This window comes from Coregonus lavaretus (genome assembly GCF_964263955.1).
Source record: "Coregonus lavaretus genome assembly, chromosome: 24".
Lineage (NCBI taxonomy): Eukaryota > Metazoa > Chordata > Actinopteri > Salmoniformes > Salmonidae > Coregonus > Coregonus lavaretus.
Genome location: NC_140011.1, coordinates 21,576,848 through 21,594,277, shown reverse-complemented (window position 1 = coordinate 21,594,277; position 17,430 = coordinate 21,576,848). Strand labels below are relative to the sequence as shown.

Below are 17,430 nucleotides of genomic sequence, written 5' to 3'. Positions count from 1 at the left end.
CCCAAAAAATTGTCAAAGACTCCAGTCACCCAAGTCATAGACTGTTCTCTCTGCTACCGCATGGCAAGCGATACAGGCGCGCCAAGTCTCGGACCAAAAGGCTCCTTAAAAGCTTCTACCTCCAAGCCATAAGACCGCTGAACAATTAATCAAATGGCCACCCGGACTATTTATATTGCCCCCCCCCCCCCCATTTGTTTTTACACTGCTGCTACCCACTGTCTATTATCTATGTATAGTCACTTTACCCCTACCTACATGTACAAATTACCTCAACAAACCTGTACCCCCGCACATTGACCCTGTATATAACCTCGTTATTGTTATTTTATTGTGTTACCTTTTATTTTTTTTTACTTTAGTTTATTTGATAAATATTTTCTTAACTCTTTCTTGAACTGCATTGTTGGTTAAGGGTTTGTAAGTAAGCATTTCACGGTAAGGTCTACACCTGTTGTATTCGGCGCATGTGACAAATAAAGTTTGATTTGATTTGTCCTTTATATTTTGTACACTCAGTTTACAGTCCCCAACCTACTCCAACCTACTTATTAGGCAATTAGTAGCTAAAATCCAACACTTTCTTGTACAATTCAATACATTTGCAAATTCTTTAGTTAAACATTTGTTAGATTTCTAAAAAATCTTGACTCTTCTTTTTCTTCTGGGAGCTAGGGTCTTGGAGGTGGCTGTCCTCTCCCCCGTCCTCGCCCTGGTCCCCCTCCTGGCCCCTGCTGACCATTTCCAGGCAGAGGTCCAGGCCCCCGGGGACCCGGTGGGCGGGTCACTGCGCCTCGAGTGTTGGGATTTGGTGATGACAGGGACACGTCTTTCTGCAGGTTCACGTCCTTGCCTGCAGTTCCTGGCCTCACCTTTGTAGACTTTCCACCTTGGTCTGCTTTATTGTCTGGTCAGGGAAGACATAGGGGGAGTGCATTGTCTCAAAGTCTAAACAAGTACAACCATCTCTTTGCTCATGCAACCTGGACTCAGGGGTAGATGTAACATAGTAAATCCGGGACACTCCAATTAGTATGATATCTTATGTTTGCATGGTATGTATTCATTTGTTTTTGCCTTAAGTAACCTTCTGTTTTATGTAACATTCCAAATGTAACATATCATACTAATTTGAGTGTCCCGGAGTTACGTTTACTATGTTACGTCTAGTCTATGAGACCAGGCTGGCTCATGATATCATTGATTTCAGACAAATTTAACATCAGGTCAAACAAGATCACCTGTGTTCCACTATTGGAGCTAAGGTTTCATACACATTTGAAGTGAAGGTATGATGCTCACCTGCACCTGTCTCTGGTGGGGGAGCTGGGGGCAAGAGAGAGCGGTTGGGGAGCAGGTCCTCCAGGTCCTTCATGACCTGGTCTGTGCTTTCAGTGTTGTTCCTCCTGTTCTTCTCCTCATCTCTGGCCTAAAGATAGAGAGAGAATGTGTGTGTGTGTGTGTGTGTGTGTGTGTGAGAGAGTGAGTGAGTGAGTGAGTGAGTGAGTGAGTGAGTGAGTGAGTGAGTGAGTGAGTGAGTGAGTGAGTGAGTGAGTGAGTGAGTGAGTGAGTGAGTGAGTGAGTGAGTGAGTGAGTGAGTGTGTGTGTGTGTGTGTGTGTGTGTGTGTGTGTGTGTGTGTGTGTGTGTGTGTGTGTGTGTGTGTGTGTGTGTGTGTGTGTGTGTGTGTGTGTGTGTGTGTGAGTGAGTGAGTGAGTGAGTGAGTGAGTGAGTGAGTGAGTGAGTGAGTGAGTGAGTGAGTGAGTGAGTGAGTGAGTGAGTGAGTGAGTGAGTGAGTGAGTGAGTGAGTGAGTGAGTGAGTGAGTGAGTGAGTGAGTGAGTGAGTGATAGATAGATAGATAGATAGATAGATAGATAGATAGATAGATAGATAGATAGATAGATAGATAGATAGATAGATAGATAGATAGATAGATAGATAGATAGATAGATAGATAGATAGATAGATAGATAGATAGATAGATAGATAGATACATGTAGATAGATAGATGACAGCGAGCGAGAGCAAGTGAGTATTATTTAAATAATTAAGACCTATAAATTAACCACATACAATTTTTACCTGAGACTGAATTAATTTGAAAAACACTCAGACTCACCATCTGCATCTTCTTCTTCAGCTCTGCGTTAGCATGTTGATACGCCTCAGACACCGAGTTCAGATAGTAGATAGCCAGTCTGTGGGGAAGTACATACAGTGGGCTCCAATATTACCGGCACCCCTGACTGGCAATGCACAAATAATACTTTAATAAATATAAACAATATAATTATAGAGATAAACTCAAAATACCAACATGTGAGAAATACTGTACTATATTAATGTTCCAAAAGGACCCACCAAAATCATTTATTGATTTAATTAAAAATCAATGTCCACCAAATCAAGGTTTCACAATTAATGGCACCCTTAAAGATTATTGTAAATAACATCTACCAAAATTAAACCAGGAATTAAATTCCACTTATTTAAGTTGATCTAAGTCTTAAGGAACCATATTGAGCCATTACATCACTTCCTGTTTCACTAGGGTATAAAAATGAGGTAACACGCATGCAATATCCCTTTGTCATCCAACACCATGAAGAAAACAAAAGCACTGGCAGTTCAAAAGAGACAGATGGTTGTAGACCTTCATAAATCTGGTAATGGCTACAAGAAGATCCACAAACGATTGAATTTACCACTGAGCACTGTCAGGGCAATTATAAAAAAAAGAAAAAAGATATGGAACAGTTGAAAACCTCACAGGTAGAGGACGCAAATGCATTTTGCCCCCCAGGATAGGGAGGAGGATGGTGAGAGAAGCAACAAAATCCCCAAGAATCACTGTGAAAGAATTGCAGGCCTTGGTGGCATCTTGGGGTCACCAGGTTTCAAAAAGCACCATCAGATGCCACCCCCACAACCACAGGCTCTTTGGAAGGGTTGCCAGAAGAAAGCCCTTTCTGACTCCAAGACACAGATTGCAAGCGCTTGGAGTTTGCCAAACGTCATTTAAATTATGACTGGAAGAAGGTGCTCTGGTCAGATGAGACCAAAATTGAACGTTTTGGTCAGATACAGCATCGGCATGTTTGGCGTCGAAACAGAGATGCATACAAGGAGAGGCACCTCATACCCACGGTGAAATATGGTGGTGGGTTAGTGATGTTTTGGGGCTGTTTTAATTCCAGAGGTCCAGGGGCACTGGTTAAGATTGATGGCATAATGAATTCCACCAAGTATCAGGGAATTTTGGCTGACAATCTGGTTGCCTCTGCCAGAAGGCTGGGACTTGGCCATAGCTGGACTTTCCAACAAGACAATGACCCAAAACATACCTCAAGATCCACACAGAAATGGTTCTGTGACAACAAAATCAATGTTCTGCCATGGCCATCTCAGTCGCCGGACCTCAATCCAATCGAAAATCTGTGGACTGAGTTGAAGAGGGCAGTTGATAAGCGCAAACCCAAGAATGTGAAGGATCTTGAAAGGATCTGCATAGAGGAATGGTCCAAAATCCCTCCAAATGTGTTCCTTAACCTCGTCAAACATTACAGGAAAAGACTCCATGCTGTTAACCTTGCCAGAGGTGGTTACACTAAGTACTAAATGAGGAGTGCCAATAATTATGAAACGTTGATTTTGGTGACATTTATTTGGTATTAAATAATTGTATGATTTTGGTTGGTTCCATTGAAAATTATTTCTCACGTTGGTATTTTGAGTTTATCTCTATAATTATATTGTTTATAATTTTTAAAGTATTGTTTGTGCATTGCCAGTCAGGGGTGCCAGTAATTTTGGAGCCCACTGTATTAAGAGCTTTAGCATCCATCTGTTTACACAGATATACACTGTAGACATGCAGTATCCTAATATACAGTCGTGGTCAAAAGTTTTGAGAATGACACAAATACTAATTTTCACAAAGTCTGCTGCCTCAGTTTTGATGATGGTAATTTGCATATACTCCAGAATGTCATGAAGAGTGATCAGATGAATTGCAGTTAATTGCAAAGTCCCTCTTTGCCATGAAAATGAACTTAATCCCCAAAAAACATTTCCACTGCATTTCAGCCCTGCCACAAAAGCACCAGCTGCCATCATGTCAGTGATTCTCTCGTTAACACAGGTGAGAGTGTTGACGAGGACAAGGCTGGAGATCACTCTGTCATGCTGATTGAGTTAGAATAACAGACTGGAAGCTTTAAAAGGAGGGTGGTGCTTGAAATCATTGTTCTTCCTCTGTTAACCATGGTTACCTGCAAGGAAACACGTGCCGTCATCATTGCTTTGCACAAAAAGGGTTCACAGGCAAGGATATTGCTGCTAGTAAGATTGCACCTAAATCAACCATTTATCGGATCATCAAGAGGAGAGAGGTTCAATTGTTGTGAAGAAGGCGTCAGGGCGCCCAAGAAAGTCCAGCAAGCGCCAGGACCGTCTCCTAAAGTTGATTCAGCTGCGTGATCGGGGCACCACCAGTGCAGAGCTTGCTCAGGAATGGCAACAGGCAAGTGTGAGTGCATCTGCACGCACAGTGAGGTGAAGAATTTTGGAGGATGGCCTGGTGTCAAGAAGGGCAGCAAAGAAGCCACTTATCTCCAGGAAAAACATCAGGGACAGACTGATATTCTGCAAAAGGTACAGGGATTGGACTGCTGAGGACTGGGGTAAAGTCATTTTCTCTGATGAATCCCCTTTCCGATTGTTTGGGGCATCCGGAAAACACCTTGTCCGGAGAAGACAAGGAGAGCGCTACCATCAGTCCTGTGTCATGCCAACAGTAAAGCATCCTGAGACCATTCATGTGTGGGGTTGCTTCTCAGCCAAGGGAGTGGGCTCACTCACAATTTTGCCTAAGAACACAGCCATGAATAAAGAATGGTACCAACACATCCTCCGAGAGCAACTTCTCCCAACCATCCAAGAACAGTTTGGTGATGACCAATGCCTTTTCCAGCTTGATGGAGCACCTTGCCATAAGGCAAAAGTGATAACTAAGTGGCTCGGGGAACAAAACATTGACATTTTGGGTCCATGGCCAGGAAACTCCCCAGACCTTAATCCCATTGAGAACTTGTGGTCGATCCTCAAGAGGCGGGTGGACAAACAAAAACCCACAAATTCTGACAAACTCCAAGCATTGATTATGCAAGAATGGGCTGCCATCAGTCAGGATGTGGCCCAGAAGTTAATTAAAAGTTAAAGTCCCCTGTAGCTCAGTTGGTAGAGCATGGCGCTTGCAACGCCAGGGTTGTGGGTTCGTTTCCCATAGGGGGTCAGTATGAAAATGTATGCACTCACTAACTGTAAGTCGCTCTGGATAAGAGTGTCTGCTAAATGACTAAAATGTAATGCCAGGGCGGATTGCAGAGGTCTTGAAAAAGAAGGGTCACTCTTTGCATAAACTTAATGTAATTGTCAATAAAAGCCTTTGACACTTATGGAATGCTTGTAATTATACTTCAGTATACCATAGTAACATCTGACAAAAATATCTCACAACCCTGAAGCAGCGAACTTTGTGAAGACCAAAACTTTTGACCACGACTGTACAGTACCAGTCAAAAGTTTGAACACACCTACTCATTCCAGGGTTTTTCTTTATTTGTACTATTTTCTACATTGTAGAATAACAGTGAAGACATCAAAACTATGAAATAGCACATATGGAATCATGTAGTAACCAACATTCTGTTAAACAAATCAAAATGTATTTTATATTTGAGATTGTTCAAAGTAGCCACCCTTTGCCTTGATGACAGCTTTGCACACTCTTGGCATTATCTCAACCAGCTTCATGAGGTAGCCACCTGGAATGCATTTCAATTAACAGGTGTGCCTTGTTAAAAGTTAATTTGTGGAATTTCTTTCCTTCTTAATGCGTTTGAGTCAATCAGTTGTGTTGTGACAAGGTAGGGGTGGTATACAGAAGATAGCCCTATTTGGTAAAAGACCAAGTCCATATTATGGCAAGAACAGCTCAAATAAGCAAAGAGAAACAACAGTCCATCATTACTTTAAGACATGAAGGTCAGTCAATACAGAACATTTCAAGAACTTTTAAAGTTTATTCAAGAGCAGTCGCAAAAAACATGAAGTGCTATGATGAAACTGGCTCTCATGAGGACCGCCACAGGAAAGGAAGACCCAGAGTTACCTATGCTGCAGAGTATACGTTCATTAGAGTTCCCAGCCTCAGAAATTGCAGCCCAAATAAATGCTTCACAGAGTTCAAGTAACAGACACATCTGAACATCAACTGTTCAGAGGAGACTGTGTGAATCAGGCCTTCATGGTTGAATTGCTGCAAAGAAACCACTACTAAAGGACACTAATAAGAAGAAGAGACTTGCTTGGGCCAAGAAACACGAGCAATGGACATTAGACCGGTGGACATCTGTCCTTTGGTCTGATGAGTCCAAATTTGAGATTTTTGGTTCCAACCGCTGTGTCTTTGTGAGACGCAGAGTAGGTGAACGGATGATCTCCGCATGTGTGGTTCCCACCATGAAGCATGGAGGAGGAGGTGTGATGGTGTGGGGGTGCTTTGCTGGTGACACTGTCTGTGATTTATTTAGAATTCAAGGCACACTTAACCAGCATGGCTACCACAGCATTCTGCAGCGATACGCCATCCCATCTGGTTTGCGCTTAGTGGGACTATCATTTGTTTTTCAACAGGACAAGGACCCAACACACCTCCAGGCTGTGTAAGGGCTATTTGACCAAGAAGGAGAGTGATAGAGTGCTGCATCAGATGACATGGCCTCCACAATCACCCGACCTCAACCCAATTGAGATGGACCGTAGAGTGAAGGAAAAGCAGCCAACAAGTGCTCAGCATATGTGGGAACTCCTTCAAGAATGTTGGAAAAGCATTCCTCATGAAGCTGGTTGAGAGAATGCCAAGAGTGTGCAAAGCTGTCATCAAGGCAAAGGGTAGCTACTTTGAAGAATCTAAAATCTAAAATATATTTTGATTTGTTTAACACTTTTTTGCTTACTACATGATTCCATATGTGTTATTTCGTGGTTTTGATGTCTTCACTATTATTATACAATGTAGAAAATAGTAAAAATAAAGAAAACCTTTGACTGGTACTGTATATATATAAATGTGTGTGTGTGTGTGTGTGTGTGACTGTATGTGTAGTTATATACTTCTACTCACACCATCAGTAGCACAGCTGGTATGATGAGGCCAGGGTTGGCTGCATAGCCCATCAGTGTTCCCAGAAAGGCAGGCAGGTCCAGGTCTATCGTCTCCATGATGACATCAAACATCTTGGCCTTCCCACTGTGGAGATCAAAGATTGTGTGAGACTGTATTTGTGATTTTGTTTTTTGTGAGTATGTAGCTACAGGTATGTGTCCTTACATATTGTATATTGTTTGTCTGTGTTTATGTATAGAGGTGTGAGTGCATTTGCAGGGGTGTGTCCTACAGAACAGTAAACATGCCTGTGTGTATGTGCTACCTGAATGGCCCACAGTCAAAGGAGGGTGGCAAGGTCATGATGGTGTAGACCACAGGCAGTAGACTGAGGAAGAGGATGAGGAGGAGGAGGCCCATGTAGAAGTTGTTGGATTTGGAGGCTTTGAAGACCCTCTCATGGGGCACGTTAGTGGCCATTACGGCCCAGCACTGGTAATACATGGAGGAGAGGAGACGCAGGACGTTTATCCCTACCAACCCTGGAGCATAGAACGCACCCATCCTGAAACACGCACACACACACGCACACACACAGGGTCAGTGAAGGGAATATGGAATATACTGTATGAGTTCTATAGTTTTGCAACCAGAATATAAATATCTCTTACCAGATCATTCCTTGGTTGAAGACCAGACCAAGAACGTTGCCACTGATGTCAAATTCTCCATATGATGGCTACAGAGGGAGATAAAATCCATATCACAAACAGTGGTTCAAACTTCTGCCTGGCAACAAAAATGTAGACCACTAGAATATCCCCACCAATAGACAAAATAAGACATTTGTAACAATGACAAGTGGAGCACGTACATATGTGGCTTCGAGGTCCCAGCACCAGCAGTAGTTGAGGAACCTGACAATGACAGCCCGCGCAAAGTCACCAATCAGGATGGTCAGGTAGGTCACCTGGATGTCTGACACGGTCAGCTTCACAAACTCCTGTCACATGATGAACATCACACACAGGGCTTTACAAAGGTACAGTACATACAACAGAAACAATGACCATATCACACCAGAGATGAGGATATCAGTAAGGTTCCGTTACTATGCCGACGGCGGTCTCCCAGCATGGCCCCCTGATGACATCAGAGGGGTCCATGGGGGGCGGGGTGACGTCCGTGTCATTGTTGTGGAGGGTGAAGTTAGCGTAGTATTCCTTCAGGGCCCAGATGGACGCATTCCTAATGGACACCTCCTCATCAAGCTGAGTGGAAGGAAGGAAGCCATTGAATCACAGGTCATCCATTTCAACGCACTACCCATTCATCCCAATGAAAATGCATCTCTCTGAGGAACATCATTCCTAAGAGTATGAAATCAATCCCTCACTACAGGATGCACTGTGTTGTTTACATAATATGTAACTCCACCATCCCAGTATGAAACCTTATCCTTCTCTTTGACGCTTTCATATTATCCCAAAAATGATCCTGTAATCCCGCTCTCAATGTAGATTTAAGATTAACAAGAAAGTGCTAATGTCTGGTAGTGGCCTGAAGTAGTGTGAGGCAGCCTTACAGTACCTTGTTGTTGACCTCATCAAACAGGGCAAACAGGAAAGTGTAGAGGTTTCCCAAAAAGAGGGCAAAGATGCGCCCCAGCTGCCATTTGAGGGCGATCCGGGGGTGGTACTCCTCCAGCTCCGCGATGGTCTCAAACAGGGGAGGACACACCAGGCCCAACAGGGACATGATGAGCTCCAACTACACAGTGGGACCATGGGAGGAATCATACCATCTCTCCACTACACCACCACTTTACACAACACCGTATGATCAAACATAGTTCAGTGATATAATAGAGAGGGACGTTTGTTTAGTTATTAATGAATGAGATAAAGAAGGCTACACTATTATGAGATAATATTACCATCATTTATTCCAAATAGAAACTGATTCCATTGGTTTCAAAGGATGTACTTAGCATCAACACCATTCTCCAAGCATTACCTCGTTTTTCTCGTACCAGCTCAGGTCGTTCCTGTTGGCAAACTCCTGGGACCTCTTCACCACGAAGAAGATGAGGTAGCCACTTCCTCCCAGGCAGCAGATGATCATGAAGTTGGCCAGCACACGCAGGAACCTCCTCAGGTGGATGTTCTCATCCTTTTGGTTCTCCTGCTCATCCACGATGGACTCCTGCACTCAGACAGACAGACAGACAGAAAGACAGTTAGCTTATGGGCCACTAACATGTTTCAGAAGTGATGTGTAGTTGGTGGGAAATAACATGTCATTATATTGGATTGAATACAGTAAAGAATACTCAGAAGAGCATAATTCAAAAGATCAGACGTTGTGATGAAGTTGTGAAAATAGTACACGGGTCTCCATGGTTACCTTGAAGCTGGTGGTGATGGAAGCGTACTTGTTGTCAGCCGTCTCGGCATTGCCGATGAGGTAATCCCAGCTGGTGAACATCTTCCAGGCAAAGGTGAACTCCCCGTCATCTCCGTCCCCTCCCCCCACATCAGCATTCTTAGCCATTCTATCAAAACATATAGGAATGACAGTGGGGAAAGGCCGTTATCCATTTTCAGATCAAACACCATGAAAAACTAAATTATTTATATCTATTTGTTTATTTGGATCCCCATGAGCTTTTGCAGAAAAAAAAGGGTTTTCTAATGATCAATTAGCCTTTTAAAATGATAAACTTGGATTAGCAAACACAACGTGCCATTGGAACACAGGACTGATGGTTGCTGATAATGGACCTCTGTACGCTTATGTAGATATTGCATAGAAAATCAGCCGTTTCCAGCTACAATAGCCATTTACAACATTAACAATGTCTACACTGTATTTCTGATCAATTTGATGTTATTTTAATGGAGAATTTTTTTTTTGCTTTTCTTTTGAAAACAAGGACATTTCTAAGTGACCCCAAACTTTTGAACGGTAGTGTATGTGTGACATCTGATCATATTTTATAGGTGGGGGATTGGGTGGTGACTCACGTTCGTATCACCACCATCAGGCTGTAGCCAAAAGTCCCCACTCCTACCATGAGGTAAGACAGCGGGAGGCGGAACTTCAACAGCCCAATGGTCCTCTGGTTGTTGTAGTAACCATAGAAGAGGACTGAGTATTTGCAATACCCCTGAGAGAGAAAGAAGTGATCACAAGTGATGAACTGTGCTCTTATAGTGTACCGATAAACTGTGTCTTCTGATCTTCACAGGTGTCTCCAGACCCATGCTGATAATTTAAGTAGCACAATATGAAATATCATCACATTATATGAGCCTGAAATCTTTGATATGGTAATATTTGATAGGCTTTCATGCAGAGTAAATAGAGCGTAGCCTATTTCGACTGCATTGTTTAACCCACGTTGAAGTCCATGAGGACAGAGTAGTCTTGAGCAGTAGGCTGCTCAGCTCTGGGCACTGTCTTTCTGGGAATGGATCCATACGGAAGTCCCATCAGAACCTGGAGCCATAACACATTTCAATAATTATTGATAGACTACTAGAGTATACATTAGAGTTGTATCTATGTGTTAAAACTCTTTGTGAGGCGGTTTTACCTCTGGGATCACAACCAGTCCGAAGGTTAAGCCAAAGAGGACCATGTTCATGCCATACATCCAGCGCAGGAAGATGAAGTAGGAAGCAACAGAGGACCCAAAGTGACCTGAGGGGAGAGAAGTGACATATAGGGTTTCTTCACTAGGTGGTAGTGCTCAGCTGTCATTCAACTGGCCTTTGTCAATCAGCTCAGTATATTACTGTATCTTGTGTTGTGACCTGTGTTCTGGAATATTTTCAGTATATTGCTGTTTCTAAAGTGTGGAGTAGCAGGTAACTCACTTTCAACCTCTTTTATCTTTCGTTCCCATGGTATGCAAGTCGTTTTGAAATTTTCAAAATCTCTTTGGAATTTGATCCATTTCTGGTGAAAAAGAAAGACAATCAATATTATATCCTCATATTTTGACATCCACAAAAAGCTAAGTGGCAGGAAAGCATACATTGTGCTCATGGTTCCATACCTTCATCATCATGACTTTATAGGCATAAAACTTCCTGCCTTTTCCTTTTCCCAGAGCCCCTTCAAATTTATCTACAAATTCTTGGCATTCTCTGAGAACAAATCATGAGGTTAACAACAGAACAGCTACAGTCAAGCTCAAATAAATGGATAAAATTAACTAAAATATGAAATATATTCTGACAGGTGGTGTAGTAAATACTTTAAAATGGGGTAAAAAAAACACAGCTATGATCAATGAATACAGCAAATTATTATCTGAAAGTGTCTCAACTTCATCCTGACAGCATATGTCATTTGTCCAGTAGCCTATGCAAGTGCAATCAGTCAACACGTTCATTACTTCAGATATACCAGCCTCCTCTTCATTCGCCAGGGCTTGTTCCTCATAATAGCTATGACCTTCTTCTTCTCCTCCACCTCCTCCTTCAGTCGTTCCATCTCTCCCTCCGACATGGACTCCTCCTCTGAGTCTGCGTTAGAGTCTGTGTCTGAGCTGTGAGATAGATAGAGGAAGGGAGACAAGAGGGGAACAGAGAGAGCGGAAGACAGATCGTTAGGAGAGAGCGATCGAAGGGAAAGAGAGGTCAGTGATTGAGAGAGACAGAGAGTTAGAAAGGATGTCCTTCTATTTCTCTTGATGCAAGGGTAGCAAATATTGTTTAATACAGTTAAATAACGTATTTGGCCCATTATTTAGATTCCTGTGCTGTTTAGTACTACGCTTGGGCCCTGATTTCCACCAAGATACCTGCTCTCTTTCTTCTTTTTCTTCTTCTTGTCCTTCTCGTCTTCCTTCTCCTTTCCTTTGCCCTTCCCCTTGGCGTCTCCTTTCTTCTTATTATCTTTGGTCTCCTCTTCTTTCCCCTTCTTTCCTGCGGCTCCCTTCTTGTTTCTTTTGTTCCCCTTCTCCTCCTCACTGTCCTCCTCACTGTCCTGGGCCTTTCCTCCTTTCTTTTTGTTTGCTGCTCCTCCTCGTCTCCTCTTGGGGGCGTCATCCTCACTTTCATCGTCGATGTCACGTGACTTGGAAGCTTTCTTCTTATTGGCTCCTCTGCGGGTTCTGGGGGCCTCCTCTTCCTCCTCGTCCTCATCATCTTCATCGGCTGGCTTTTTGCCCCTGCCGCGGGCTCCTCCTCTGCCAGCTGCCGGTCTTCTGTTCCCTCTCCTTCGACTGGTGTCATCTGTATACAGTGAGGGAAAAAAGTATTTGATCCCCTGTTGATTTTGTACGTTTGCCCACTGACAAAGACATGATCAGTCCATAATTTTAATGGTAGGTTTATTTGAACAGTGAGAGACAGAATAACAACAAAAAAATCCAGAAAAACGCATGTCAAAAATGTTATAAATTGATTTGCATTTTAATTAGGGAAATAAGTATTTGACCCCTCTGCAAAACATGACTTAGTACTTGATGGCAAAACCCTTGTTGGCAATCACAGAGGTCAGACGTTTCTTGTAGTTGGCCACCAGGTTTGCACACATCTCAGGAGGAATTTTGTTCCACTCCTCTTTGCAGATCTTCTCCAAGTCATTAAGGTTTTGAGGCTGACGTTTGGCAACTCGAACCTTCAGTTCCCTCCACAGATTTTCTATGGGATTAAGGTCTGGATCCTGGCTAGGCCACTCCAGGACCTTAATGTGCTTCTTCTTGAGCCACTCCTTTGTTGCCATGCTGGAATACCCATCCACGACCCATTTTCAATGCACTGGCTGAGGGAAGGAGGTTCTCACCCATGATTTGACAGTACATGGCCCCGTCCATCGTCCCTCTGATGCGATGAAGTTGTCCTGTCCCCTTAGCAGAAAAACACCCCCAAAGCATAATGTTTCCACCTCCATGTTTGACGGTGGGGATGGTGTTCTTGGGGTCATAGGCAGCATTCCTCCTCCTCCAAACAAGGCGGGTTGAGTTGATGCCAAAGAGCTCGATTTTGGTCTCATCTGACCACAACACTTTCACCCAGTTCTCCTCTGAATCATTCAGATGTTCATTGGCAAACTTCAGACGGGCCTGTATATGTGCTTTCTTGAGCAGGGGGACCTTTGCTGGCGCTGCAGGATTTCAGTGCTTCACGCCGTAGTGTGTTACCAATTGTTTTCTTGGTGACTATGGTCCCAGCTGCCTTGAGATCATTGACAAGATCCTCCCGTGTAGTTCTGGGCTGATTCCTCACCGTTCTCATGATCATTGCAACACCACAAGGTGAGATCTTGCATGGAGCCCCAGGCCGAGGGAGATTGACAGTACTTTTGTGTTTCTTCCATTTGCGAATAATCGCACCAACTGTTGTCACCTTCTCACCAAGCTGCTTGGCGATGGTCTTGTAGCCCATTCCAGCCTTGTGTAGGTCTACAATCTTGTCCCTAACATCCTTGGAGAGCTCTTTGGTCTTGGCCATGGTGGAAAGTTTGGAATCTGATTGATTGATTGCTTCTGTGGACAGGTGTCTTTTATACAGGTAACAAGCTGAGATTAGGAGCACTCCCTTTAAGAGTGTGCTCTTAATCTCAGCTCATTACCTGTATAAAAGACACCTGGGAGCCAGAAATCTTTCTGATTGAGAGGGGGTCAAATACTTATTTCCCTCATTAAAATGCAAATCAATTTAGAAATTTTTTGAAATGCGTTTTTCTGGATTTTGTTGTTGTTATTCTGTCTCTCACTGTTCAAATAAACCTACCATTAAAATTATAGACTGACCATTTCTTTGTCAGTGGGCAAACGTATAAAATCAGCAGGGGATCAAATACTTTTTTCCCTCACTGTAGATACACACACACACACAAATGTATGCGCGAGAACACACATACACACACACAACAGCTCAACACATGCAAAGATATACACGTTTTAGTACAATGTAAAAAAAACACACTAATACAGTTAGAGCTGAAGCTTTTTAAATATCAGGTCAATTCTAACAACCAGTGTCTGTAGTTGTCTGCCTTATTCACAGAGAAAGACACAACTATCTCTGTGTTATACTTACCCTCACTGTCACTCACATCCCCATCGATTTCGATTCCAACTGAATGAACGCAAACAAATAAATGTCCACTACTCATTCAAACATCTCTAAAATGGCCCAGCATGAATCTATAAAGGAATTTTGCATTTGCATCTCATATTAGTCTTTATATCACCTCAAAGCCAGAGCATAAAAACATTTACAACTGAGATTCTGAATCTCAACTCACCATCCTCAATCTTCGCCGCCACATCACTCTTCCTAGGCATGGTGGTTGGCGTGAGGTATTCTCTGAAGGTACTGGGACTTTAACTCTCTCTTCTTCCCTGACTGTGCTCTGTAACTCTGGACTGAATGCACCTACCCCTGCTCAGGTACTCAGAGCCAGAGCTCAACCGGGACCTGTACCTCGCTCCAGTAACTAACTCCCCATCACTATGACAACTACAGCATGTGACCTGCCTCCATAGGTGTTATAACCGAGACAAATTAGTTTGTCTCGGTTATAACACTGCAGACATCAAGGAGTGTATAACTTAATCACAGCAACAACAACAAAAACGTTCCAGCATGATCTGGTGGAGGTTTTCTTAAATAAAACCCAGAGAGAACCTGAGGAACCATTTCAGTGGACAGCATCTGTGTCAGACAGAAGATTTAGGGAGTGGACCTTCTCTATGGTCCATATAGCAGCAGAAGGACCAGGACATTTAAACAGTTAGAGACACTCTCACTCGTCTGGACATCAGACACCATGACAACACACAGACCAAGACGGACAGCCTTAAAGATTTAATGAAGGTTTAGGTTTCCTTTTCAAGACCCATTAGGCAAACCTCAAACACATTATACACATCTTACATATTAAATGTGTATTGATACACAAACTACAGAATATTGGAGGACTATTGCCCACAATGACGGAGTGAGAATATACAGCGGTATGTGTAGTAACATATACAGTACACACACAAAGATACAGAGTACACACCTCTGAGCCTGTCTGCCCCCATTAAATAATGGAGAGGAGCTCATCTTCCACAGCCAAAACTACACCATTACACGCTCATCAGCCCTGTCAAGTAGAAAACACACACACAAGCACACATGCATAAAACATTGCATCTATCACCAGTATAATTTTAAAAAACTTGCAATCATAATATTACAATCTCATTTTTCCAACCAATAATATTCCAGAAATTATTCCACCTTCAATTATAAAAGTAAAACCCCCAGATCATCATCAACAGCTTTCATGCAAACGTAGTCATCATTCCATTTTTGAAACTTCCGTGTTTCAAAATTACTCAGATCATTTGAAATCAATATTTAATGCATTTGTCCATGAATTGTGCATGAGTATTTAATGTTAATGCATCTAGTCTGGAGGATACAGTAATATCACTTTAAGGGGAAGTTTCCCCATTTTTTGTTGTGTTACAGAGAAAATTGTTTTTCACATTTTGCTGAGTCATCACTTGCCATTGACTATAATGCCATATGCAAATATGTCTAAAGCATATTAGAAAACACTCTAAAACACTCCACACCAACTCATATTAGGCCTAAATCAGAATCCCATTCTGAATGATGTCTCTGCACTATTTATATTTATTTTGTGTTCCACTGTGCCATAAACTCATGTTTGAATTATGCTGTTTACAACTACAACAACAACTACAAAAATAATATGCAAATATGGATTTATGGGACAGTGGAACATTTTAAAAAACAAAATTGTGCAGAAACATCATTCAGAATGGCATTCTGATGTAATAGGAGCTGGTTTGGAGTGTTTTCTAACATACTTTAGACACATTTTCATAATGCATTGTAATTAGCAAGTGATGACCAATTTTCTTTGTAATGAAACAAAATATAAAAATATGGTTTTGGGGATCAACTGCAATCTCAAAAACAGTGAAAATAAGTCTATATGTAAAATTGTCAGACAGGACAGGAGGAATGTATAGTCTGTGCAGAAATAAACACTACAATCATGTAAAGCAACTCAGTCAATGGATATCACAAGTTCTTGAAAAGACAAAACAAATACACGGTTTGTATGCCCGTTTTGCAGGGGAATATAGCTCCATGTTACCTTGATTTGTGCACAAATCAGCAAGGAACCTAGATCTGATAAGGTGGCGACGAAAACAAATGATCCATCAGAGCAGTCTCCAGCCTGTCACCTACTGGACAAGAGGGATATTAGCGTTGGTCTTGTGACAATCTCCCGTGGGCACCCAGTTGACCAAATGACACAAGATTTTACTTCTGGGTTAATGGAGATTAGTTTTGTGAATAAAGTGGTGTTTTGTTTGAGCATAATCCAGAACATTTAGAATTGCTTTGCAATCCTAAAAAATAATGGCTCATGCTTTGAAGTGTGAGGAAATTCTATTTGTGTAAAATAAAAAGTACCTCCCTGTATTTCATGCCTCCCTGTACGGCCTGTTATTCTTAGCCTTGTCATAACTGTGTCACATGACAAGGACAAACAGTGTTTCTCACCACTTAATGATATATTGTAATAGTGTACAATTGATTGATATTACTGATCAACCAATACAACTTACTTAGGAACGGACAAGCAGGTATATTAGCAGGTAGAATAGCCAATAGACAAATAAACCTATTATGTGACTTGTAACGTAGGTACAAATGTTTATGCTCTGTCAGCAGTGATGTAAAGTACTTAAGTAAAAATATTTAAGTAGTGTTTTGGGGTATCTGTACTTTACTTGAGTATTTATATTTTGACAACTTTTACTTTACTACATTCCTAAAGAAAAGTATGTACTTTTTATTCCATACATTTTCCCTGACACCCAAAAGTACTCGTTACATTTTGAGGACAGGAAAATTGTCTAATTCACACACTTATCAAGAGAACATCTCTGGTCATCCCTACTGTCTCTGATCTGGCGGACTCACTAAGCACATGCTTCGTTTGTAAATGATGTCTGAGTGTTGGAGCATGCCCCTGGCTATCCGTAAATAAAAAAACTAGAAAATGATGCCGTCTGGTTTGCTTTATATAAGGAATTTTAAACAATTTATACTTTCACTTTTACTTTTGATACTTAAGTATATTTTAGCAATTACATTTACTTTTGATACTTAAGTATATTTGAAACCAAATACTTTTAGACTTTCACTCAAGTTGTATTTTACTGGGTGACATTTTCCATTAAGGTATCTTTACTTTTACGCAAGTATG

General features: G+C 42.0%; 1 protein-coding gene across 1 annotated transcript; it reads right to left on the bottom strand.

Annotated features, from left to right (window-relative positions):
* Positions 1–671: 671 nt before the first annotated feature.
* Positions 672–14,473, bottom strand: tmc2a (transmembrane channel-like 2a; the record flags this gene model as incomplete). Its single annotated transcript, XM_084140120.1, has 20 exons — positions 672–895; positions 1,303–1,429; positions 2,119–2,197; positions 7,186–7,311; positions 7,493–7,732; positions 7,839–7,906; positions 8,042–8,170; positions 8,280–8,438; positions 8,758–8,937; positions 9,184–9,372; positions 9,574–9,721; positions 10,194–10,336; positions 10,570–10,668; positions 10,766–10,872; positions 11,049–11,130; positions 11,231–11,321; positions 11,573–11,725; positions 11,981–12,413; positions 14,226–14,264; positions 14,434–14,473. The coding sequence occupies 20 exons, from the start codon at positions 14,471–14,473 to the stop codon at positions 672–674; spliced, it is 2,856 nt and encodes a 951-aa protein (XP_083996246.1).
* Between the last annotated feature and the right edge of the window lie 2,957 nt (positions 14,474–17,430).